This window comes from Diadema antillarum, unplaced genomic scaffold (genome assembly GCF_040938485.1).
Source record: "Diadema antillarum isolate AM-2024a unplaced genomic scaffold, OU_Dant_1.0 scf00000057, whole genome shotgun sequence".
In the NCBI taxonomy this organism is placed as follows: Eukaryota; Metazoa; Echinodermata; class Echinoidea; order Diadematoida; family Diadematidae; genus Diadema; species Diadema antillarum.
The window spans coordinates 2314108-2341751 of record NW_027270946.1 but is presented as its reverse complement, the minus strand read 5'-3'; the positions used below and the strand labels follow the sequence as shown (position 1 = coordinate 2341751).

The following is a 27644-nucleotide window of genomic DNA, read 5'->3' as shown; positions in this document are numbered from 1 at the left end:
GATTCTTGTGGCATACTTCCAAGCCAAGTTACAATGCCAACATTCCAAGTTTCTGAAGTTTTTGGTCTCATGTTACTTTCCTTTTCACTGACCCACCTCTTTTATTCAAACCTTTCTAATCTGGGTTAAAACTTCGAACTTTTGAGGCGATGGGGAAAACCAGCCTCAGAATCTACTGCCAGTCAAAAAAAGGTAACAGACAGGTTTACAAATAGCTTGACACTTCCAGTTGAAACAATAGAGTCCTTGAACTTGATTCATTGAATTCTGCTTCCTTTGTCTGTGGGTTAGACTTGACCAATCAGATTTGAGATCTGAATATTCTCATCTCATATCCATTACTTTTCGACTGTATCGGTGCTATGTCGCATTGATAGAGAAAGTAGGCTGGTTTGCACCCATGTCTTTTCCCCAATTATCACTTTTTTTCTGAACGTCATTCGATCTTCTGGCATGTTACTATTGTCCCATTCTGTTTTGTCTTTGTGGTATCCATCGCCAGACAGTTACGGGGATAATGATGCTCAAATGATATCTCATTTTACGTGCCTTCACCCACACAGTGTTAAAGGAGCATTATTCCAGCACATGCATTCTCATTGTTATCGAAATGCCTATAAATACACAACAGTGATGCATGCCAGCAATGACGTCAAGCCGAGCCATCACAACATGTGTACATGTGCCAACTCACTGCATATTTCATATCAAAACTTGACACAAACCACCACCACAAAAATAAAACAAAACCCACCCCTCTTTATGTTTTAGGAAAAACAAAAGTCCCATGCCAAATTTGCCCAATTATATAGGAATGCACAGTCCCCTAACCTCAAAGGGACAAAGTATGAGTCATATGACCCCCTAGTGTGACCAATAGATGGCCCTCAAGTGACCTGTGGTGTGTAATGATGGAAGACTTTTTGCAGGGGAGTTGGTGTACATTTATGATGGTGCAGAATTTCTAGCTGTCTGCAATGGTTTGTCTGCGTCAGACAGAAAGAACTGAAATATAAAGGGGAATAGCAAATGAAATATGTCCACTATCGATAAACAAGGCGGGGCTCATTGCCTTATCCCCAGAGACTGGGGTTTCGGTATCCGTGGTTATAAGACAAACCCCGACCTGTCTGTGATGATCATGATGTTGGTGTGGGCGTTGTAGAGCAAGAAGATATGATTTGTGATAGGACAGGCTCTTGTGGGGTGACGAAAGATGATACAATGTTAACCCTGCACTCAACAATGTTTTCCAGGTTGGCCTGTTTGACACAGAGCATGCAGTGTGCATCTTTGAGTATCTAATGTACATGAAAGAAATGTTGTAGATTCCCAAAATACAAAGCATCTGTCACCATTTAACAATTGATGTCTGTCTCATTTGGTTGAAGAAATTTGCAATACCCTGTTCTTATGTATATCTAAGCCCACATCAAAATAGCATCACCTTCCAATTTACGAGGTTGTGAGTATGAAGGGAAGAGCGTCACTTGATAGCTACCATAGTTACAGGTTCAAAACAAGTAGGTCACTGACAGCTGCATCATGTACATGTCTGTTGGCTGTTCAGAAGGAGCTAGTGGTTTGCAGCTACATATTCCTGTTGGTTTATTTTTCAATTTGTGAATTATTTCCATATCTATAACTACAAAGTGTCACTAGTTTCTTATAGATTATGTTCATCATCGGAGATGTAACAAGATGTACAATTGTACAATGTAGGACTATTGTAACTTGATAATTCAAAGAATAATAGAAATCTGTCTTCATTTACAAGCATATCATGGTGTATATAGTTATCTTGGTGTACTTTGCTCACATTTCATCTACAGAAATCGGTGTGCTTCAGGAAAGATGAAAAGATCTGGAATATGAAACAGCACATCATACAGTGCCCTGATGTGGTAAGAATCAGTAATTGATAGTAAAGGTGATATGACCATTATATTTCTGCTTAAGAATTTTAAAAGAAGCAGTCTTGCAACAGGATTACTTTTCTGTGTTTTGTGTACTTTGGCATATATAAATTTTGATATTTTTGCCCCCCCCCCCCCCAAAAAAAAAAAAAAAAAAAAAATCTGTTGACTCATTGTAGATTTTCATTCCTTTTATGCCTAACACCTCCACATCCACACAATTGGCAATAAACAGTGCCTTCTTCTGTATGTTGCCTCATTTTTCACTGGTGATTCATCTTTGGAAATCAGGTAATAAATTAACAATGAATTATTAAGCATTGTTCAGTGCAAGACACCAAACCTTGTCACATCAAAACAGAAGTTTCTTGAAATATGTAAATATTGCAATTTTTCTATTGATATCATTTTCTTGTGTAGCTGAATTATTCCAACTTGCCAGAGATAATCTGTCCCAGTTCAGTATGAATTTAGCAGTTTGACAAGAATTATGACAGAAATACGAGTTTGTAGTGAGTCACAAAATGTTTAATTCACTACTCATTTAACCACATTATTTTTGAACAGTTTGATCTGCTTCAGCCATTACTGTGGTTAAATCATCCACAAATGACTTAATGACACATTGTATATGAATGGTGTTGACTGATACTGGTACAAAAGGGATGCTAGATAATTTTTCTATCTGCCTCATATTGTTTTTTAACACTTTGATCAACAGGAGCTCAGTGACAACAGGAACTACGGTTTCTACCTACTACCCCAGAACAACAAGGCAGGAAAATTCTTGGACGAGGAGAGACTATTAAGTGACTATCCATTAGATCCAAAAAGAGCTTATCTAGAGGTAAGTATCAACAGAGCAATGGCAGGGAAAATATATACATGAAGAAATTATTTGTGTAATGCACAGAACCTTAGACTTTTTTTTTCGTGGTCTATACCTTTTTCGTTTTTCAGAGTGATTGAGAAATATTGCAATTGTAGACTTGAAGGCTTAAAGGTTCAAGATCTGTTTGTAATCGTGGAGACTGAAAATTTAAGGGCGGCTGAGCTATCAGACTAGTCAGTTGCAGTCAATGGAAAATAATTCAACAGTTTTAAGGGTCTGGATTAAACAATGATGACTAGACTTTACAAAATTTTGTCCAGAGTTCATGCAGTCCAAACGGAATCCTTAGCCATTGCAGCAAAGTTTCTGAAAGTTGTTTGTTGATTTGGTATTGGGTATTAAATTTAGATGAGACACAGATAAATGATTGATATAGGCTACAGCCAATTAGATTCAATCCCATTTTTCTTCATGAACCAAGGACATCTCAACTATGTCTCCCCTCCCCTACCCCCACCCCCATTTGCTACTTCTAGGGAATGGAAATTCTAGAGTGTTAGGGATTGCACACAGAGCTCTCATTTGTGAAGCAAAGTTTTAAACTGCTGTATGAAGCAGACCCCAAAAGGAGTGGTTTAGCCATCCATTAGGAGTCATTAAGTCATTTACTCTCTCAGAAACTTGGGTACAACACAAGTCGGATGGGTCTCTATGGGCCTCTATGGGCCTCTTTGGGCCTCTTTGGGCACAGAGCAAACTCAGAGACCCACATTCACCAATAGTTCAAATTAGATCTGTGGTTCCCACATTCACCAATAGTTCAAATTAGATCTGTGGTTCAAATTAAGTCCTTTGTCTGAAACAAGCACAAAATACATTGTAGGCGTACTTTTCACATGTGCGTACTAGCCCAAGTTCATTATCAGGCGTCTGTACGTGGATACTGTGTGTAGTAGGCATTAGTGCAGTCAAAATTTACATAATCCATGACCTAGATTTAGACCACCTTTGTGAATTGCGGCCTTGACATTTTCCTCTCTTTTTTCTCCATATCAAGTTCCGCTACAAGAAAAGAGTTTACCGGCAGCTGAACATTGATGTGCATCAGCTGAAGAAGTACCACACCAAGTCCAACCTTAAGCAGTTCATGGACCACGTGAGGAACAGGCACATAGAGAAGATCAACAAGATGGTGGACAAGGGCCTGGACCCAAACTTCCACGAAGAGACAACGGGAGGTGAGCTTTGGGTGGACGGGTAGTCGTCACTAGCCAACTTGTTCCGTCCGCTCATTTTGAGTCTGATCCCGATCAGGTTGAAGGTGACTGCAAAATTAGTTTGCTGTTTGTCCCATCCATTTTTATTTCTGCTGGAGTTTGTACCTCTCTAAAGTCTTTCCTGTAGTTTAAGTAATCCCCCCCCCCTCTTTTCATAGTGCATTCAGATACTAAGTACTTCCCAAACCCTCTGAAAACATCTCCAACAATACTTGCTTTATGTTTTCCATTTCTTCCCATTCAAAACATGATGCAATCTTGCTTCTGTTTCTCTGTTCTGTTATCTCTGCTGTTTATCTTACATTACATCAGCTCTTTCAATGCTTATTAATATATGCCTCTCCCCTGAATATTTGTGGAAACAGTATGTTGTGAGTCTCTTTTTTTTTTCTTTAGTAATCATTCTCGAATGCCCATGAGTATTAGCCAGCATACGATAATGAAAAGTGCTTAGTTCACCTGTAACCATATCTTGTGCATTCTGAAGAGTCCTTATCTCTGATTCAGAGACAATCTTTCCCCTGTATCTTCTCTCATTTGTATCTGCCATGGAGGTTTAAGACTAATACATCAGATCCTGCTCCCTTCCCTCTGGTCTCCTTACCCCTCAAATTCTTCTTCATACTCCGCCCCCCCCCCCCCTTTCACTCCTCCATTTCTTGATGTCTGTCATTCTTGTAATCAAGGAGAGAGGTCATGTTACAGACATTGGACCAGACTTTGAAACAAAACTCTCCTGATAACGTCTTTAAAGCTAACTACAAGTGTACATGTAAGGGAAAGTGTACACTGTATCTTGAGAAAAAAAAAAAAACAGAATGTCTAACCCAAAGCCATTATAGCAAGAGCACAAAGCAATTGAAGGAAAAGTGAGGGAAAGTGGACAATTTTCCTTTTAAAGTTTTACCACATGAGATTTGGTGTAGGCATTTTGGATGACATGCAGCCGACACTGGAAAAGTTGTCATGAGTTAAAACCAATGTGTCACTGTAAGGATGATCTTCTCTTATCTAATATTTTCTCTGAGTCTGTTCTTTTTCCCAGTATTTATTTATTTATTTTTATTTTTTTTTTTGGGGGGGGGAGGGGGGAGAGTTGTAAATTTTTGTGACAAATTTTTCAGTCATAAATTGTCAAGGAAATCGAGTCTTAATGCACAAAGCAAATGTCTGTACAAATCAAAGAAGAATCACAAATCTGCCATTTTTGCATGAAAGGAGTTGACATAATATGTGAGTTTGTCTTCACAAAGTCATGGTCACACTGCTGGAAACATTTCATGATAGTGCATGATAGCATTCCAAACTTATAATATATTTCTGTTTCATTCTTTCCTTTTTATTATGAGTTAATTATAAAAATGAAGTGACATTTCACTTTTAAATTATGAAATGTAAAATGCATTTCATACTGGATAAGCCAAGTGGGATTCCGTACCGCTTTAAGTCAAATAATGTTGTCAGCTTTGCAGTTCATGAAATGTTCACTACTCCCAGAAGCATGACTCTTTGCAATACTGCAAACTCATGAAAAGTTTGAATCTTATATGGTCAACTGATACTTGGCACTCCTCAGAGAGAAAGTCCCCGTTTAGAACCGTGGCGATGGAGCTGCCGTACCGTCATCTCTCGCGTGTGCCCTATGACGCAGCCGACACGCCTGCCAGTCATGGTGGCTTTTCTTTAGGGGCTTTGATCCTGTGGTGCGATCTCATGACTCGCGTCGGGGCTATTTCATTTTTTTTTTCTTTTTGCTTGCTCCCTCTCTCTCTCTCTCTCTCTCTCTATTCTCCTGCTATATTCCATAGAATGAGGGAAATGAGGTTGGGGGTGGGGGAGGGAAGCAGTGCTGCTGGGGATATGAACATTAGTTGAGACGAACTTTACCTCAATTTATGTCCTCATCATCATGAAGCAAAATTAAAGAAAGAATTTTAGAAGATTGAAGAGTGATAGGTTCTCTTTGATAATTCACGGTGTAACGTCATACTTTGGACCACTCCCAGGAACTGGCGCACGTCATGATCACATGCAGAAGAAAAAAAAATGCTGCCCGAGAAAGTTTTGCGAAAAGGAAGAGAGGAGGAGGATATGTTGTTACCATGGCAATGAAACAAATTATGGCAGACTAAACCTCTTCTTGCTTCTGAGGCAATCTGTGCACTCAGAAGCATTTCTTGATGAACCAAATTTGTGCATGTGACCTTCTTGTCAGTAGTTAACATGTCTAAACTGCAAATTTCATAAAATGAACGAAGAGCATCAAAATTTATATGGATCTATGGCCAAAATCAATGTACATGTAGTTTATAAATCTATTTTTGAAAAAGAATATTTGATAATTTGAGAAGTGTAATATTGGTGCTTTAGAAAGCAAAGCTGCACAGCATTCAGATCAACCCAAGTGCTTATAGCATCCAGTTCATTTAATTCACTGATGACTCCTCTTTAGCTCTTGCATGAATACAGTCTTATTGATAAGCATGCAGTAAAACAAAAACAAAGCCAGCAGGTTTCTAAGAAAAACAAAATGTGTCTATATAGATACTAAAAGGAAGTTACAGGCACTAAATTCTGTCCTGGGGCTTTCCTCATGAATGGCACAGATAAGTGCCATGTTTGTGACTTTCACAGGAACTGACTTTGCGTAAGCAAATGGATGCGGAGATATCAAATAATCGTGACTCTTCACCATTTCCTGTTATCTTTTGGGTCAGGAAGCTTCCTGAATTGACGGTGATTGGCACTTCACTTTCAGACATCTTCCTTAACTTACTGTGCAATATTTTAATGATTCAGGGCTATATTTTGTTATGTTTCACTCTTGTTGTGCCTCAGGGGTTTTGTCAATCTGTGTCAGGAATTAAAATGTTTTACCCAATGGTAGAGCTGCCAAGTCTCCCTGATTCAAGTCTCTCTGAAAATGTCAAAATCTGTTCATGTCTAAATAAGAGAATATTAAAATCTCCCTTATTTGGAAATTATTTTGCCCATTGAAATGCATGTAATATACAGATATCTCCCTGATTGCTGTGTGGAATCTCCCTGACTTGGATGTGGGAATGTTGGCAGACCTGCAATGGTTTACCCAGATGTCACAGTGTGAAAAAAAAAAATGCAGTTTTTTGACCTTGATAGGTACTGAAGAAATGATATGAATACTGTTTGATACTCTGTTCACTTTTGCTGTTGGCTCTTCTGAAAGTTAGTTTGGTCGTATTAAATAAAAGAAAGAGATTATTAATGCAGATTGTTATCAGTTGTCACCCTTTGTACTTTTGAAGATTGCAACTGTTGATGTACAATTTTCACAGTCATCTCAGAAAAAAATGGTATAAGTGAGACAAAAACATGTAATCTGCCCTAAAAGCAGCTTTTACCAGATTTTTATGTGAAAAAAAATCAGAAATTATTGTAATTATGAATTATCATGAGTGATATTGCAGGGCTTGGCAATAATGGAGGCCCGGGGTCACTAAAAATTTGTCAGTTGGACCACCAAATTTCCAAAAAGGCTATCTTTTGGTGGCCTAATAGGGCCTTTAAAATTCTAAATGGGTTGTTAAGTTTCCTTTTATTTTGGGCAACTACATTTATTTTTCGGGCCAACAGAGAAAAAAATAGTGTCGAGCCCTGGATATTGTATAATTCAACTCCTTGCTGATTGCATTTGTGTCCTGTTGTGGACATTCTTAGAATTCTTTGAATGCTCAAGGGTATGTTTTGCATTTTCCCCCGTGGTATCCTTTTCAGAGACCCCGCTGACAGTCGCCGTCACCATGGATCGATCAGAGGATGTTATCAAGACGTTAGTCAATGGTGGCGCCCACCTGGACTTCAGAAATCGACAGGGTTTCACGCCGGTCCACCGTACCGTCCAGAAGGGGAACATCCAAGCACTAGATGTAAGTCTGTGCCTGAGGATAGCCCCTGCCTCATTCAAAACAGTTTGATGGAGTTGGCAATTTTTTTTTTTTTTTTCAGTGAAAATGAGACTACCCTTGAATAAGACACACTTGTAGAACAAGAGGTGCAATGGGTAGTACTGCAGCTATTAAAAGAAACAAATTTCAAGCAAGAATTGTCCAGCACAAATATGTGCAAAAATGAAGAAGCTGTCTTTATTACAACTGCTGATTTTGGGAAAATTTATGGATAGTGTTAAACATTTGCAGTTACACCATGTCATATGAAATCAAATTTGTGTGCTTCAGGTAACTTGCTGTAAATGGGTTTCCAAGTCTACCAATATGAAAAAGTAGTGTTTGTCACTATATTTCATCACTGAAAAGTATTTTACCATGACCATGGAGATCTGTGTGGGTGCTGGTCTCCAAAACACTAAAGCAGTTTCAGATCTGATCTTTAGCTGCCAGACTGTTTCAGAGGTTTGGGTTTTTCCCCCCCCCCCCCCCCTCGACTCTGAACAAATTCTTCACTCATCACATACACACACATGCTGGAATCAGAGAAACCAAATCTCACATAATTGATTGATGTTCAGCAGGAAAGTGGTTTGTTTACGGTAGAATGTGCAACTTTCCTGCTGTCTAGCTTGCTCTCAATTTCTTGTCCAAGCTTCTGGTGATTGTTTATAAATACAGGGTACTTAAAGGGACATTCCAGACGATTTTCATACTTTCACATCATATAGTACATAAATCGACAACTCCATGTACAGATTTGTGGAATTTATTGTGGTTCTTGAGCAGAGAAACAATACTTTGAAAAACTTTAAACAAATTACACTGAACAAGGATGATGACATAGGAGGTTCACATATTTCAGAAATGTAGCAGTGCAATTCTATTACAATACTGCTTGCTTGCGAGTTCACCTGTGTATAATCTATGCATGCCTTCTTCTTTAGTTCTGCTTCCTTGAGCCCCAACTCATGCATTCTTATGGTGACTCTGCCATGTCATCATCCTTGTTCATTGCAATTTGTTCTAAATTTTGAAAATATTGTAATTCTTCATCCCAATTATCACAAATTCTGAAACTCTGTACTCAGTATAACTAATTTATAATTGTTTAAATGTAAAAATCTGAAAATCATCCGGAGGTCTCCTTTAAAAGTGACAAGAAAAGAAATCCGGCTTGTTCATTTGTCTGTGCAGGATCTTTAGTGTCTCCTGTGGTGTTCTTGAGTGCCTTTTGTCAAAAAAAAAAAAAAAAAAAAACAAGGCCGAATAGTTGACAGTTTCCACAGATGACATGACAATAGAATGTGTAAACTTCACATCTGTCTTGAAGAGATATCACTACATGTAAGGAGTTTGTGAAAAAGGAGAAAAAAAAACACTTTTGTTTTGGAAATGGACGTTTGCCCTTGTTTTAAAACGTCTTATACACAGTTTAGATTTCAGATTTACAGCCAACATTTTTCTTTTATTGATTGTTTCCGTGTTTTTATATCCTATCAAAGTAGACCTCCAGTGACGTGATAAGATGCAGGCGTACAGTTTGAATGGGACTTTACAGCTTTATCCGCTTTCATATAAATCTGTGTTGATGAATCAAAGCAGCCTCACTGACTTTAATAGCCTGCAAAGGAAGAGTTTCTGAGTGGCCCATTTTTGTGATAACCTTGAGGATCAGGTTCATCACTGATTCATGTTAAAAGCTTATTACACCGTAACCCTGAAAGCATCAGCCTTCGTGATTAGTGCGAAGTACAATACATCCAAGAGCTCATGGAAGAATAATTAGGATGTGAGAGAAAGAAACATATAATTGTGGTGTAGAGACAGAGAAGGTGAGAGATAGAGATGGATAGATCAGAGTGGTAGAGAATGGGAGATGGAGAGATAGACAAATAGATGAAAAAGGATATTGTGAAGGGACTGAGCAAGGGCCAAAAGTTTTCAGTTGTGGCTGTTGTTTGCAGGTGTGCTAATAGATATTGCTCATTCTGATACACTTAAAACAGAAATTTGTGTATGAGCGCATAGATATCAATATGTGATCAGATACATATAGTTGTAGAAGGGTACTCCTTCATAATAATAGTCTGTAAAGGGCATATTAAGATACTTGCTGTAACTACTGTAAAATGCACTGTATAAAAACTAGCTGTTTTTGTTGTTCCCCTCATGAAAAAAAGAACAATTATACAAAGAAAAAAAATATACAGAGGAGAGCAGAACCACTGAGCAAATGTGCCCCCCCCCCAAAAAAAAAAAAAGCTCCATTGTATGAGACAATGCCTTCAGTCAGTGGTAGAAGACTACATGTTATGTCAGTGGTGGCAACTAATATTCAATTTATGTTATCCCCTCTTTGTGCTATTACTTTCATGCTCGTTTCCATTGTATTATTTTGAACATGCCAGATGTGCCATTGAAAGTAACAAAAGGGAATAGGTTGTATTGTGTGCTCTTGATGAGCTATGGAGAGTACATTGTACCTTTCAAATGCAATAGCCACAGAGAACTCATTTGTGGATTCATCATTTAAAGTCTGTGATCTATATTTAGAATCTGCCACGGATTCACCAAGTTCATTACACTAGACAGTTTTTGTGTTCATTACATACATCATATGCAACATGTGTAGATGTCATGTTCAATTTTTTTTTTTCAGTGGACTGAAAAGACAAATTTGAGGTCTGAAGAGGCTTGATGATTAGAAACACATCATTTGTTGCCCTTTGCCATAGGTTTTATGAATGTTGCTGTACATTTTGAATCTTTTTTATTGGTGGTGTCAAATGAGGTTGCTTTTTAATGTGCTTTCTGAAAATCAAATTGTGATTTTGTTTGTAATACTCTGGATACAGTTTATCCTGAAATGTCATTGATTGCCATGCAAATGCAGTGTGGTAGACTAATTTTTGTAAATTTAAGACTGTAGGAAGGGTACTCAGTCAATATGCAGTCAGGTCCTGGTGGTCTTTCTTCATAGTTTTCCTCCCTATAATCTCTTTCTTTTATTTGTATGTTAGTAGATTCTCCTGAAACAAGAATTCACAGACATGTTGTGTGTGTAGGAGTGGGCAGGTGAGAATAAGTCGGTAGGAAACTGGAGCGGTGAAATGCGATAACTTGGTGGTTTAGCGCCCTCTCTTGACACCTTCACCATCATTTCTCTTTCGTTATTATGACTAGATTCTCCTGGACCTGGGGGCGTCGCCCAACTCCAAGGATGACCGAGGTCACTCGCCCCTCTACTACAGCATCATCCAGGACTCGGAGCCGCACATCACAGAGCTGCTGCTGAAGGACTGTGCTGAGGTCACGCAGGTGGACAGTCAGGGCTGGAGCATTATTCACTATGTGAGTAGCTTAGGAAGTAGCTTGGAATTAGCTCTTCATGTTAGGATGGATAGGGGACTACAAAGTGTTAATATCTTGTGTGAAACCTGTTAAATCTTCTGGGATAACTCTTTGCAAAATTTCAACCTTTTTTCTTCTTTTTTTTTTTTTTTCTAAATATCACATTGGAGGCCAAAACTGAAACAATAAATACATGTATCATTAGCCACTTCACTCATAATAATTCTTTACAGATGCCTTTACTAAATACAGTGTACTTGCTACGACAATAACCATGAGCTTTACAATCCAGTGGTCGGCAGAAGTCATAATCCTATAATCCCCACCAAAGAATAATTGTAATCCACAAGATTATAAGGAATTACAATCTATAATTGTTCCAGGGACTAAGTGAGGGGGACACCTGTTACCTCAGTCATTCACTTCGCTCCAGTTTTGCCAGGGAGCAGCTTTGTTTCCCCCTGTATTCACAGGTGGGGACGGTATTCCATCTATGGTGTACCTCTCTTCGATTGCCCGCCCTCTGTTGTTTGAAAGTGGCCATGGATTGGAGGTCATTGACTCCTGCTCTTTCTTGGATGCAGGTTCAAGTGTTCTTGGCTCACATCTCATGAGTGATAACAGAGCTGGTCTAGACTTGTACCAGGCAGCTACTTGTACTACTCTTTGATAACAGTAGATCAGTGTTCTAACCCTGTATTGTTCACAATTAAGAAGGCTGCATTGCTCTAGTCACAAAATGTAAGGTGCAACCGTAAATTGTTTGGTTTTGGAATATTCTGATTGATTGTCTGCTTATCTTTTGTTGACCTCAAATATTTATCCTTCTTTCAGAATTTTGCAAAGGAATGTTTTTTTCTGTCTTCTACCATGCAAAGCAGGGCCCCTTTGTAAATCAGTTTTTTAACTGAAAGGACTGCCCTGTAAAAATGAAACGGAATGAATGAATAAATAAATAAATACATAAAATAAATATGAGAATGATACATTCTAAAGAGATATCACCCCTTTTGTGCACAAGAGGGTTGTAGCAGTGTCTGTATTTTTTTTTTTGTTTTTTGTTTCAGGCATGTCGCTATGGGCGGGTCCGTGCTCTAAAGCTTCTCCTCCTCTATGGCTCCAACATCTCATTGGTCAACGAGGCAGGAAACACGCCCCTCCACGTCAGTGCCCTGTACAATCAGGAAGCCTGTGCCCTGATGCTGCTGGACAGAGGGGCCGACAGGGGCGCCAAAAATAAGGCCAATCAGACGCCATTCCAGGTATCCCAATCCTCTAAACCCCTTCCACCTGATTTTTTGTGTTGATGTTGGTAAACAATCAATGTCATAAGCAGGTAGTATAATTTGGAGAGGTTTCTGTAATAATCTTAGAGATACAAACTCTCATAACACTTCTTGCAAATCGTTGTGAAAATATCTTTTAGCAAATTACGTTTGAGTGATTCCACATAAAAACTTGTAAAAATGTATGTGAAATATTACTTATGTAAGTATTGCAAATATGCTTCAAAATGGAAACTTAATAAATCTGTATTATAATTATTTTGTTAAAGGACTAGCCTCGATGAGCCTGCTCGCTAGTACTGATTCTTTTTACTTTTGTGTATTTTGTGATATGTTTGTTAACAATATTGTTTGGTATTTTGGTGATTTCATTATATTACATTTCATTTCATTGTACATATTTCATATCAAATGATTACGTTTCAGAATCTTCACAACTCTCCCAAATATAAATCAAAAGCATTATGTGTGAAGAAATCTTCAGAGACATATATTGTAGATTAAGCCATTTGGCCTCTAATATATTCAAGGATATCCTGTAACATAGTATTCAACCTTTCTGTTTTCTGTGTACAAAAAGCCCAAGGCACTTAAATGTGTGACTACATAATCGCATAGCTGAGACCACTATTAGTCATGTCTGAAGAGTCAAGTAACTGACTGACATGGTACATCCTGTGCTGACACACCGATAGTCTTTAATACTCTTTTCCATGGTCACATCATCCACATTTTGAGTGAGCTGATAAAAACAAACAAACAAACAGACATGAGCAGGGTTATTTTGTTCTTATCAAGCTAGTCTGATCAGATGAGTATGGATAGTTGTAGAATTGAATGGTTTCTTATTCTTCTCAGGTCTTCTCAAGTTTTATGCCTTTTCTGTCTACCTGTCTGTCAGTGTCTGTCTGTCTGTATTTCTCTCTCTGATGTTGATGCTCAAGCATTTCCCTTTATGTTTCCTAAATAAACATATTCCCATTTCTACCATACTAAAAAAAAGATAACTGAACTAGCACTATAGATAATCTCATTTCAAAGGTATGTCTGTTGTATTGATGTTTGCTTATGTTTCTGAGTATAATTGTCTTTACTTTGAAAAATTTTTGTATTTGTTTTTGCATGGGTTTTTCTCTTTTGTGTTTTTTTTTCCGAGGAAAGAGAACTATTAAGCCAATTCATTGATGTTTGTGATGTTGTAATGCCATCATTTTTTTTTTTTACTTCTCGTCATTCAGGTTGCAATCCTTGCCAATAATTTTGATTTGGCGGAGTTGATTCGAAAACATTCTGGGCAGACCCTTGGTGCGTATTCAAAACGTGAGCATGCTGTTCCCCTTTCTGTTTGTCCGACACTGTCTCGTAAGCGTGACGTCATCCTCTCCTCCGCATTTTTTGTTCGTTTTATTTGCAGTTGCGTGTGTGTGACAGCTCTTGTCATGCCTCGAGCTTGTTTAAGTTTGCAGCATCTTTGCAGTTTGTCTGAAGTCTTCGGGGGTGAAGTGTGTGCAAGGTAGCACCCCACCTGTGGAGAAAAGAACAAAACATTATTACCGAAACAGAAGTATTGCCTGTATAGTAGAAAGCAACATGCAATCACAGGGTATATCAATATTTAACTTGATTTAAAAAACCAACATGCTTGGTAATCTAAAGATTAGGAACAACCTGGATGGGTCTTTTTACCTTATATTGTGATGCAAAGATTTATTTTTTTAATGGCTTTTGCATCATATAACCACTGCATTCATGATAATGCAGCTGTGCTTACATTTAAAGATGGAATAGCAGAAGAAATAGGACACTATAGTATAGTATAGTATAGTATAGTATAGTATAGTATAGTATAGTATAGTATAGTATAGTATAGGAATGGAAGATGAAAAGACTTTGTGACTGTCAAAAGGACATTAAAGGAATTTATTCATTAGCTGCTGCTGTGAAAGCTTTTGTTCAAGTTGATCCTCTTCATCTTAAAATCAGTTTCCTCATACTTGAGATCCCAAAATGTAGAAATACAATGTGTGGACATCTACTTGCAGTAAATGTTTTTTGTTTATTAAGTTGCTAAAATAATCAAGCTGTGATTGCAAACAACCAAAGCAAGCCTGCTGTAGATGTGTTTTGTGTAATTTAATGAAACTGCACTTCAGAACTTCAAAAATAAAACTGTATGTCTGACTTCACCGTAGAACTTTGAACAAAATTATGTGTGAAACTTCCCTTTAGAACTTTAGAGCAAAATCAGCTGTCAGTTTGCACTTTAGAACTTTAGAGCAAAAGTATATGTCAAACTGCACCATAGAACTTACGAGTGATATTGTGTATTAATTAAACTGCAGTTTAGAACTTAGGAGCATAGTTCAATAGTTTCTGAGAAATGTATATTAAAGTGTGCCACAGCTTGAAAATGCATGTTTGTGATGAGTTAGTGCCACCACTTGCCACAAACAACAAACACTGCCAAAGGGTTCCAGCTGTATGTGTAATATAGTGAAATGATTGTTTGACAATCAGCAAAGTACCCATGAAGGTCATCAATAAAAGTGTCACATATGCCTGTTTGAAATATAAATTTAAGAGAAGAAATTTATTCAGTCCAATTTTCTTTCTTGAATCCTAGAAATTTGGTGCAGTTGATTGCATTCTATAAACACAGTGAATGTTTATGAATTTTTATAAAAGCAGTGAATTTTGATAATTTTTTATAACCAGGTACATAATGAATATTAATGTAATGACTTAGGTACGGTGGCCAAGCAAATCGTAACGCAAGAAAGTTTTAGAAAAAGCCTGAAATGCCAGTCTTCATTTTGATTATAGCTTGCTTTGCCTGGACTAATTTTGTAATGTTGCATACTCTACAGCTGGGTATACCATTAATGCATGACCCTCAATGTGTGCACATTATTGCACTGTGCTGGCATGGCACCGATTGCATTGCGCTGCACGTCTTCACCTTTTTGCACCAACTGAATTTTTCAGCATTGCAAGATATCATCATCAAACCTCTCTTCCTCCATTTGAGAGATGAATGTGTATATTCCTGCGATTAGCACTTTAGTTTTAGGTTAATGTTTACCAGACTTTTGTGATCATATTGCACATTCAATTCCAATTCCAGTTCTTTTTGTATGCATGTGATTGCATCATTCAGAAACCAGTATGCCCAATACTACGTAACTCTATTTACCCGATACATTAGGCACTCTTTCGTTATTAGAGCAAGGAGGTCTAGCTAGTCACAAAGATAGTGAAACCTTTTTCTATCAATCTAGAAAATGTTTAGCTTCATATCAAATGCTCTCGTCTGCATGTTTTTTTCCTCACAGCAATGAGCCACTTGAGATATTAAAAAGCATTCAAGTTCTTGTGTCTTGAGTGTTTAGCTTGCATGGATGTATCTATGCTCATATCCTTGGTAATTCCTTGCAAAGAAGTGGTGCAAAAATAGCAAGATTCAGTCCTGGAGTTGGGCCTCAGAGCACTGTCAGAGGTTGCCCATAGCCAACTACAGCTCATCAAGGGCACTGTTAAATGGAAAAGTTGCACTCAGGAGAAGTTTCAAATCCCTGGTTTAATGCAGAATAGTGTGAAATTGCATTTATTCATATTGTATTGCCTATTTTAAAAATCAATTTTGGATTCATTTCATATGTTTATTCATAAGTTTGTATGCAATTAGGGCCTTTGTGTCAGTAGTAGTAATATTAATAGAGCAGGAATTAAGAACATCCTCTTTCTTTTTTTTTTCTCCCAACAACAGATGCTTCACAAGACACACCCACGTACAGCAAGCGGCGGCGCTGGGCAAACTACATCAGCCAGAGCCAGTCGCTGAGTCAGGTGTCGGGCCAGGCCTTTCTGGACCAGAGTCAGGACCGGTACGGCCCCCGGTCCCGCATGTCCCTCGCCACCATCCCAGGATCACCGGAGAGGAGCATTGGCAATGGATCGGCAGGTGAGAGTGGTGGAGACTTTCATGGGGGGGGGGGGGGGGGAATAGATGGGGGGATGGAGGGAGGAGATCGGGGGATGGGTGGTGGGCGTGAGATCTGGGAACTGGGGACTGGTGGAGAGTGGTGGGGAGGGATGTGGAAAAGGAGGGAGGAGTTTTTGTGGCTCTGTGGATAGACTGGAGTATCAATCACAAGGTCCCTGGTTCAAATCCCCTAGTCGCAATGGCTGTGCCCCTACACAAGGAACTTCATCCTCATTACCCAGTTCTTTGGAGGGTTGGAGGGAGCATGGAAGCTGTCAGTTTTCACATCCTGTGGTTGCTTGATTCTAGGCATTCATCTCTGCCATAGCATTCACAGCAAACTCAAATCAAATCAGAAACATAAAATATTTCCCTTTCACCTTTGACCATAGCAGAAACTGTCCTGAGGTGGGGGAGGAAAGAGGAGGAAGATGGATTCTCCTTTGTTTTCTTGTTTGTTTGTTTGTTTCTTTTGTTTCTTTGTTTGTTTCTTTTGTTTGTTTGTTGTTGTATTTTGTTTTGTTTTGTTTTTGGCATTTTTTTTTGTTTGTTTATTTGTTTGTTTGTTTGTTTTTATGGAGGGGGGAGTTGAGGGTGGATGTGAGGAAAGTGGAGAATGACAAAATACAGTGATTCTTCTGTTTGGTGCAATGTATCATGTAGCAGCTGCATATCTCATGTTTTGAAAGTGACAAGAACTGAGCAAATATCTACTCAGTGACTAAACTTTCTCCTGGTTGACATGGACTTCAAGGCATCATACTAGGTGAAAGGGAAGGGCGAAGTGGCTGTATTCAGCCAACTGTGTACTGTATACGCTGTTATTTTCACGTACCGATATTTTCGCGAATGAGGAGATCATAGACATTTTTGCGAGATGTTTTTCGCGAAACCGACGCTAACATTAATGTACTATTACCAAAGCGCATGGAAACATTTTCGCGTGTAGTTAAATTCGCGATCCAACTGTGACTTGCGAAATTCGTGAAAATTAAACCCTCGCGAAAATAACAGCTTCTACAGTATTCTTTGATACATTGTGCTTCTTGTTGACATGGAACTATTGTAGACATCATCCCACAGAGTTGATTGCAGGAAACTTTTAAACCAATTTGAAATCAGAGTACTCTTTGAATTCAGGACAAGATTTGGACTGCTGTGTGAAAATATCATCTCAGTGGTAGATTGTTCATTTATGGTTCTGATGCCTCAAGTATTAAATCTTTGGTATTTCATCCAGAATGAACTCATTTCATCTCAAGACTTTGCAATCTTGTGCAACTGCAGGCTTTGCTTTGACGTTTTTCAAATTATTAGCTCTGTGATTATTACCTGTTGCTAACTTAAATTGTCTTAGACATAGTTTGGCTTGGCGGGTTTTCCTCCAAAAATGTCATGGAAGAAAAAAAGTATTAAACTTTTTAGACATGAGATTTTTCTGAACTAGATGCAAAATTTGTGTAATGTCTTTACTATGCATTTTGTTTTTTGTTACTCTTTGTTGTTTAATGAGGCATATTAGAAGCTTCTGGTTTGATGTGATTCATTTCATACCTTGCCCTTGAGATGCTTAAAAAAAAGGCTCTCATGAACTAAAAATAAAAGCAAGCTCTGCAAGTGGTTGCTCTGATTACTTCTTGTTTCGATCCTGGTAATGTGACAAAAATACAAAAGGATAGTCTATTTTCTGCCGCTACACCTGTTCTATAAAGATCAGATATAAACATGATTGTCAAAAGAAAGAAAAAAAAAAAGATCAAGTTACAGTTTGCACACAGGTGGTGTGGAATGGTTTGTGGCAAACATACTTGAATGTAATATACTTGAACTATTATGGTTATGCAGCGACAAGGACCCATACTAATACATTGTACCTAGTGTGTGCTTGGCGGTTGGTTGTTTGTCTCAGTATGTTTGTCAGTCTCTTTGTATATCTCCTTTTTTTTTTCTCTCACTTGAATCATTTAGGATATACAGTAGATCAATTCATAGCATGATAACTATAGGAACAGATAAATGGGAAAACATATCACAAATGACAGCTGAAGGAGATGATGCAAAGATGAATGGATGGATGATGGGATGTGATATGGATGAAATAATGAATCTGAGATGACTGGTATATCAAGTAACAATTAAAATTTATGACTGACATACACACGTCCATATGTACACATGTACTTGTTTGGTTTGGTTTTTACAAGATGTAGTAATATGTTATGTTTTATGTTTTAATCTGTAAGTTTTGTCAAATTTGTTAGATATTCGTCAGTCTTCTTCTAAAACAAGATGAATTTTCCAGGGGTTCTGGCAGCTTCCAGATGATCTGTCACAGCTAATACTAAATCCATGAAATAGGTGCTGCGCACTCTTGATGAAGTAAAAGTCAGTTGGTGTTGAATTACAATTACCACTCCCTTGCCCGTATATGTGGGTTTTAGTGAGGAAAAGTGCTCCATTCCTCACTCCACCCCCCCCCCCCAGTTTATGCACTGTAGATAAACTGAAAGTCCATTGGTGTTTGCTTATAAGTACCTCTTTCCTTGCCCGTATGTGTGGGTTTTAGTGAGGAAAACTGCTCCGTCCCCACCCCTCCGTCAGTTTGCGGTGAGTAACGAAAATCACTTGAGGTTTAGAGCACCATGTGGCGAGGTGGAGATGGGAGTATGTAGCAGACGTTCAGATTTGCGTTCCCCGAAATAGAAGAGGTCTCGACCTCAAAGGAGACATTAGTCAAGAGCTATTCTCGTCGCCTCATAAACCCCCTCCAGTGTCAAAACAGCTACGTATGCCATCCCCCGTTCCCGTATCGCATCACATGTTGGAGTGTCTCTCTCGTGTGGCTGGGCTGTCTTGTGTAGAGAGGGAGGTGATTTTTTTTTCTTCTTTTCTTTTTGCAAGCTGTTGGGACAGAGGTAGCTGCCATATCTTTAAACTGTTCTCTCTCCCTCTATTCAGATTCCATCAGTAAGATTCATTTGAGTTCTTGTTGGTGTGTGTGTGTGTGTGTGTGTGTGTGTGTACGCCTGCACGGGGGGGGGGGGGGGGGGGGGTGGTTGAGGGAGCAAAGGGGGAGAGTGCAAGTCTTTTATTTGACAGCTGTGACCTGTTAAATAAATCTTGTGGATATAGCACTCATTCTTCAAGGTTACTACTAATTTGTTAGTCATGATTTTGGTTTTTCATGGACAAGGTCTCACTTTGTACCGGTGTTTATTTTTGTTTTTGTTTTTCCAGGGTTGTTGCATCATGTAATTTGTGCTCTAGTTCATCCAGTTTGTATTTATCCCTTTGGTTAGACCTTCTGTCTCTCACTCCGTGTGTAGTGTAACTATTTCCTTATTTGTTGAAACTATTGTGCTGGATGTTCATTCTTTTCTCACCTTTTTGTCATTGTTGAGAGACACGCGCAAACTTTTTCATTGCATTTGACATTACATTTTTCAGAGTCATTCTGAATGTATCAATGATGCATATGTCATTCACCTTTTCTCTTTCCCTGCATCGCCGTCGATTAGTGGGAGTTCATCCTGGGCAAGACCCGATGGTCCATCGGAAGATCAAGGAAGCCCCCAAGGGGCGGTACTACATGGCCAAGCAGAACTACTCCGCCCAGGAAGTGGGGGAACTGTCGCTGCACAAGGGGGACCATGTGGAAGGTACGTGGCATGTGTTGCATTCTTTGACTTAACCTGCAGAGTCCCGGTGAAAAATCTTTTCAGCAGAAATTATCTTTTTAGGGGGATTGTTTGTTATTTGTAAAGAGCTTGTTTGAATAAATTCAACAATTTGTAAGATTGAATATTATTTTTGATTCAGTTGAAATTGATCGCATGGAATGTTCCATCTTATGCTCAGAGACATACAAATTCAGTCAGAATGTTTCTCCCCCCCCCCCCTTTGTAATGCATCATGTTTACAATTATTCAATGCTTGTCTCCAAGCCATACTTGAGATCATGTACATTGTATGTGAGCATGAAAGAGGTTGCTTGATTGACACATCAAGGGACGACAGACGTAAATGCAGCCCGTAATTGTTGTATGCCCGTCATAAACGTTTGTGACTCTGACCTCCGCTGCACATTAGTTTGCCGCTTTGTCACTCCGTTCATGGAAAGAGTCGACTTGAAGAGTTCACGTAATCCTGCAAAGGAAGCAAGTCGTTTCATGTCCTCTGAGGAGGATCATGTTGGCAAATGATATACTAGTGATAAGCGGGCTGCAGACTGAGGTACTTTTGATGACTTTGCCATCATTGTTCGCTCGAAAATGGCATTGTATTTTGTGTCTGTTGCAAGATAAGGATGGCTGCCCGATTTACAAGCCATTTATAGCCAAAAGGAATCTTAATTGAACCCTTTATTGTGTACGCTTTAACATTGAAGTCCCAACAATTGCGTAACGTTGGGTGATTACCCATCCATACCACCACCCTCCCCCCCCCCCAAAAAAAAAAAAAAAAGAGAAAAGAATTACTTCTGGTTTTCCTGGTTTTCCTCGTGACGATCAGATGTGAGGTGCACATAATCATTGTTTTGATAGCACTCTACCACGTAGAGTGTCTGTGAGCTGTTAACCCTTTGTCCACTTTTGATGCTCATTGGCACAGAAAACCCCATAGCGTTGTACTCACTGTCCACGATTCCTGACACGGAGAGGGTTAAACAGAAATTGAAAACAAAAAGTTGAGCCAATTTTCTTGAAAAGAGACGTTTGTTGCACCAACTATAGAATGAATTAAAAGATAAATGTGTCACATACTGTGTACTCACACTCAAAGCTTCCCTCTGTACTTGTTTCCGTCTGGTAGTACCATGCGAGAGAATGAGTGATAAACTTTTCTCCCTTGCAGTTATCGCTATCGGAGAATACAATTTCTGGCAGGGCAGAGTTGCCCACAGTATGGGCTGGTTCCCTTCATACTGCGTGACTGAAATCTCGACAAAATACCGGAAAAGTAAGTTCGATATTCCTCCTAGTCTGTTGGAATACTTCATTCGGACAATTTGGCTGTGGACATGTCAGTTCTTTGGCCGTTTATCACGTGCTAAAGAAATGGAGAGCTAATCTTTCGAATTCTGAAAGTTCCTTCAAGAAAGTTATAATTAGTTTCTTCAAGAAAGTTGTAATTGTGTTTGTCTCGCTGTCACTCTAAGGACTATCTGTGACAGTGGTTTCACGCAATCTCTACCGACCACAGCAATGGATACGTCCAGTCAGATTCATTCACTTTCATTACCACTCATCATGCATTAGAAACGTGATTCGTTTGATTATGTTTGAAGTACATACGACATCGTTTGTTAGTGTTCGGTGCAGATATTTGTAGAAACAATGATGTATCATGTCACAGCAATCTGCCCAGTGCATCTCACCCATATCTATGTCTTGTCGCATCACATGGTGATCGGAATGAATTTGATGCTGGTGAAAGTAATGACAATGATGATTGATGGTGATGACGATGCTAAAAATGCTGATTTTTATGCAATTTTTGTGGTCTGTGACCCAAATGCCAGTATGCCATGTGAACAGTTTGAAACAATGTCAATTCTGTTGAGCATTTTTTTGTTTGGTTTATCGTAGACAGACAGTATGTTAATGAGTAATTGCTAGATGATCGTCATGGGTAGCACATTTTTCCATGCAGATGAAAACTTCATGTAATGTAAATAGTAAAATGTGATGATTCGTCGTGTAATATACATCCCATGCCCAGTAGGCTGCGATTGACCATTCTCAAAGGTTACAACATGAACAGTGTTGTCACTGTTCGCTAAATATCTGAGTGCACATCACGTATGTTGCAAAATACTTGGACTTTTGTGCTTGATTGCACACATTGTGGTAAGCTGGCCTATTACTGATGTGAAGGATTTGTGCAAATGTTTGTAATTGCTGGTTGAAATAAATTTGCCTGAGCTGCTATCTTTGTACAGATATAGGTCATTCCACATTGAAATACCAAGAAAGAACATTTATTGGATGTTCTCCGATCATTTAGCAGCTTGGATGGTTTTGCCCACATATATGTCAGTAGACACTTTTTTTATATACCGGTATATTACATTGAATTAACCAGTATTTGTATAAAATTTTTTGATAAGCTTGTGATGGTGTTTATTTCAAATCGATGAACTCTTGCTATTAGGAGAGGGAGTCTTGCATTTCTTTTGTTCCAGGTATGTGCGATATTGAATACTTCTATCAAAGATTGAAAGTGTGCTGCACACTCATGCTATGTGTATGCAGATTAGAACAGAAAACTGTATCCAAGTACAAACGATAGATGGGAATGTAATTTGTAAGGTACAAAATCTAATTCCTGTCATGCAAATAAGATGTAAAATGCAACAACTACCTTGTTGAGACAGCTCTGTAAAAAGTGTAAATTTGCTATATATTGACTTGAGAAGTGTCAATGGCCTGTTGACAGGATGCACAATTTCCTTTCACACATAAGCTTCTGGCCACATATCTCAGCTGCACCCTCATATTGAATCATACTCACCGTGAGAAATGGCTGGCTGTGTTCCGAGGGGAAAAAGCTTGTCCCTGAAATGCCTGTGGGGATCAGGAAAGATTTACCGTACCTCTAGTCAGAGACCGCAAAGCGTTCAGTAAGCGCCGATTTTAGCGGGATGAACTCGCCGGCGTCGAGCAGACGATGCAGATCTGGTAGTATTAGCACCATCACCCATGGCAACAAAGTTGAGAAAAGAAAAAAAAATCTGTGTGAGGAGGGAGTTTGTCTTTCATCATAGTTTGTCTGTCATATCATATGAAAGAAATATTTTCATTTTACTATTTTCTTTTTTGCTGCACACTCACTATTTTCAGCAGTTATACTCATAGTTTGAATATGAGCTGAACATGCACATGATATGTGAAAAGTTTTTACACCTGGTCTGGATTCTATTGCATAAAAAGTTGCTATGATGGGAACTCCGGTGGCAATGAAAAGTGACATGGTAATGACAAAAATCCTGCTTCCTGATTTGCTCACTATAAGAAGTTGCCATTCCAGCTACAAACTGTGCTTCCTATTATAACATCTTTTATGAAATAAGACAACCCTGGACTTGCCATATAAAGAGGCATGTCGCACAACTTTTGCGTCGACACTGTGAAGTCATTGAATCAGTGATTTGTGAGTTGTCAACGTATTTGGCATGATAGGATATGCTCATGAGATGGCATTCATGAAAAAAAAAAGGTCAAAATTACTTGCTTTATATGGCAAGATAAAGATGTCTTAGCACACAAAAAGATCACTGAGATAAAGAGTTTCACTCTTAAAATTTAAATTTTTAAGCAGTGTAAAATCACAAGTGCAATGTGTTAAGACAAAGCTAAAAGCCGTCTTCAGAGTAGTATTGTTAACAAAATAGCAGTAATTATCACAATTGTAGCTTACAGTTGTGAATAATTAGATGTGGAATTGTGACACTGGTGTTGACATGACGAAGATAGTTGTGGTGGTAGTATATAGTAATAGAATGATAATAATAATAATTAAAATAATATCAATTTTGATGATTATCATAAAGCTAATAATGATAATGATAATGACAGTGATAAAAAGATAATGATAGTAAAATTAGTAGTAATGATAATACATATAGTAATGATAGAGTCTAGAGATACATGTGTAGCCATATCCAGTTACTGTAGTTAAAACTATTGTGTCTGTGTGTCCCTGTAGCACCTTTTATATTATGTTTGTTGGCCTGCAGAATGTGTTGGTGTAAGCTAATCTACTTTATGGGCTTTACATTGAAGCACTCACACAGGCTGGTTTTGTCATTGGTGCCATCATCAGTAATTGAGCAGTAAGAATTTCAGCGGACAATGGATTTCGAGCGATGAATGTGCCTCAGATGACCGCCTAATTCCTTGAAGAGTTTTTCTTTCTCTATTGTTTGCAATCTAACAGCTCTTTCTTCTTCTTTTTCTTTTTCTTTGAATGTCCTTGTCTCACCTCATGGCCATTTCTTGTATTTTTTCATTGGTTTTTTTTTTTTTTGGTGGTGGTGGTTTGTTGCTTTTCGACGCCGCTGCCTCAAATTTCAAGGAGAAATCAATGGAAGGTTTGTGTGATGTGATACTACTTCAGTGCCTTTTTTTTTCTGATTGTGAATTTGTGTTTGCTAGTGGATATTGAGTTCATGAAATCTAGGTAAATCTAATTCTACATTTTATATTCTGGCTTTCTTGGGCATGATGCCACTGTATGCCCTGTCTATCAGAGAACCACAAAAATGCAGCATTTGTTTTTTACACCAAATCTCAAAACTTTTCTCTGAAAGTACCAGAAATTGATTAGATATGTGTTGTTAGCATGAAATCAGCATTTATCATAAACACATTTGGATGTTAAATATATGGATTTTATGTAGTATCCATTCAAGAAGTGTAACCCAATCATAACTCTCATTTGCTCAACAAAATATTTCATTTATATATGAAAAGTTGAGCAGTTTATTTTGGTAAATTAATGAAAAGACTTCACTCTATGCTATGTTAAGGTGAAATGAAATAGATACAGTAACTGTTTAGGAGGTCTCAGGTTCAAGCTTCAATGGAATTTCATTTTCTTTGCTCAATATCTTACTAATAGATGATATTCATATATTCACACAACATGTGGCATGAAAAGACGGCCAAGTTGGCTGCTTGATTTTTTTGTCGGCCTATGCCGTCAACTGTCTTGCTTATCAACACAGGTCCAGCAGGTAACTATTTGGCCAGACTCTAGCCTTCGGCAGTGTTCTTAGTGGATAATCAAGCTTGCAGTAGGGCTTTTTATGTTTGCGTTTGTATTTGCTTTTTTCCTCTCTTTTTTTTTAATATAACAGTCTGCTGTTGATTTCATGATTGCCATACCGATAAGGGGTGTTCCATGTTTTGGAAGTAATCCTTCTTTTTTTTTCTCTTGCTCTGTTTTTTCGGTGACAGATTTTGGGGCCTCCCTTGATGACTCAGTGTTCAAAAATTTGCCACTCAAATTCAAGATCATTGCCAAACATTCCAGCAGTGGACCAAAAAAATAAAATAATTAAAAAAAAGAGAGAGCAAGGGGTAGGAAGGAAGGGGAGGTGGATTCTTTCTCTCTTTCTGGGTCGTGTTAGCTCATGAAACAGGGTGGGACCGATGTTGTGGGTAATTCTCGTCGGAGATTGTAAAAGTCAGATCAATCAACTGACATTTGAGATTTGGGTGGATATGATTTGCCCAGAGCATAATTGTAATTTCTCTTGGACAAAAAAACAAACAAAAGAAAAACAAGAACAAAGAATGTGAGGAACTTGGGGAGAGGTTTAAGTTTGAGTTTCATATACACCTGTACTTGCGTAGATTCATATTTTTGCACTGAAGAGTTCTGTTTCTGTGACAAACTTTTTTTATGAGAGAACTGCATGACATGGCAGCATGATCCATGATTCTGTCCTATTATGTTTGTTTTTAATGGGTGTGTGTGTGTATGGCAGGGCCAAAATGTGCTAGGAATACATTGTTGAAAGAAATAATTTGGAGATCAGAATATCCAGTCTGATCTGTCCAGCTTTGAAGGCCCCATTTCCAGTTGACAAGTTCATCATGATTAACTGATGGGTGTGATTTCCATCAATCATTGTTTTATGCAGTACAGTCATTGTGACATGTGCAGTAGCTCCGTTCAAAATTGTAAAACTTCTCTGGGAAAAGTCATCACATATTTCCTATTCCATTATTTCCCTTTACAGCATTGATATTTTTTCTGACATTGACAACATCTACAGTTTTTATGCCTCCACCCGGAGGGTGCGGGAGGCATTATTGCAAAATGTATTCTTTTTGTTTAGTGAAGTGTAAGAAAGGCAGAAATACCTGCTTAGCATTTCCTAGTAGCATTCCCCCCCCCCCCCCCCCCCACCACTTCTGCCAGTATCTTAGTGGCACGACCTGGGTGTCATAATGTGTGACTGTGTATTTGCATGAGGCAAGCATTGTAAACAACATTGCTTGAAGGATAGGAGTTGTTTGGTATGTACACATCATTCATGTTTTCCCAGCGTGTTCAGACCACTACTGTCTTCCTCCTATGGGCTTCCCTTCTTTTCTTGTGTTTTCTTTTTCTATTTGGTTATTTTATTTTATTCTACTTGTTTGTTTGTTTGTTTTGTTTCATTTTGTAAAGTATAATGACATATGTATTTTTATTAAGAAAGTAGAACATATAAACTTGCAGTTACTCTGAAGGGTGTGGTCCTGGTGTGGAAACTGAAATAATCTATCATGGAAAAAGGCCTGCTTTTTCTGCAAGAGTGTAGCATTAAAGTCTGTCTGAGGATCTGGCATAGCAAAGTATTGTTAGCTAGATGAACTAGATAGATATTAAAGGAAGTGTGTACACCTTTTTAATGCTACTTTTCATAATACCCTGAGAGGAAATTCATGAGCACTTTGAACTTGATTATGGGATTATTTTTTCTTTTTACGTATGATAGGACAAACACTTTAAGTTATGACATCTGTCACAGTTTTGGGTGTGTCTGCAAGCAGTCAAATCACAAGAGGGATTAAGAATTTAGACCGACTTTGAAAATATTCTGTTTGGATAGTAGAGCATGTGGTAAGAATTATACTTCCGCCTGACATTTTATCACACCTCTGCTAGCAAGGTTAGTTTTGGAATGTGGTTTTGATTTTCAGTGTAGCGCAAGTAGATAAAAGCAAAATATAGCAGTAGTATGTGCATCACATAAATGAGTGTATGAACATGTTGAAGAAGTTTATCCAGTTCGGTTGATTTTATTTGCAGCTCAGAGAAACTTAGGAAGTGAATCTTGAACTTGTAGTAATCTGAAATTTTTACTCTTCTATGATTTTATGTGTAAAGGTTAGTCAGTATCAAGATGGTGTCATATTTTACAATCTCCTCTTCAGCAGTACCTTAATTTAAAATCTGTAGACTGTTTGCCTACCCTCCTTGAGACTGACTGTCTATTGAATTGAGAGAATTAGTGTCTCCTATTATCAATGGTTGTGGCATTTCATATGGGCTTAATGCCTTCACGATATATTTAGAT

The 27644-nt window shown here is 38.3% G+C and overlaps 1 protein-coding gene across 1 annotated transcript in view; it reads left to right on the top strand.

Annotated features, from left to right (window-relative positions):
* LOC139715883 (uncharacterized) overlaps positions 1 to 27644 on the top strand; it is a 71753-nt gene that overhangs the window by 23532 nt on the left and 20577 nt on the right. The window contains exons 3-12 of the mRNA XM_071627433.1: positions 1833 to 1904; positions 2638 to 2763; positions 3806 to 3986; positions 7779 to 7930; positions 11135 to 11302; positions 12370 to 12564; positions 13827 to 13893; positions 16355 to 16549; positions 20089 to 20229; positions 21425 to 21529. Coding sequence (XP_071483534.1) covers positions 1833 to 1904; positions 2638 to 2763; positions 3806 to 3986; positions 7779 to 7930; positions 11135 to 11302; positions 12370 to 12564; positions 13827 to 13893; positions 16355 to 16549; positions 20089 to 20229; positions 21425 to 21529 — 1402 coding nt within the window. The remainder of the gene's footprint in view (positions 1 to 1832; positions 1905 to 2637; positions 2764 to 3805; positions 3987 to 7778; positions 7931 to 11134; positions 11303 to 12369; positions 12565 to 13826; positions 13894 to 16354; positions 16550 to 20088; positions 20230 to 21424; positions 21530 to 27644) is intronic.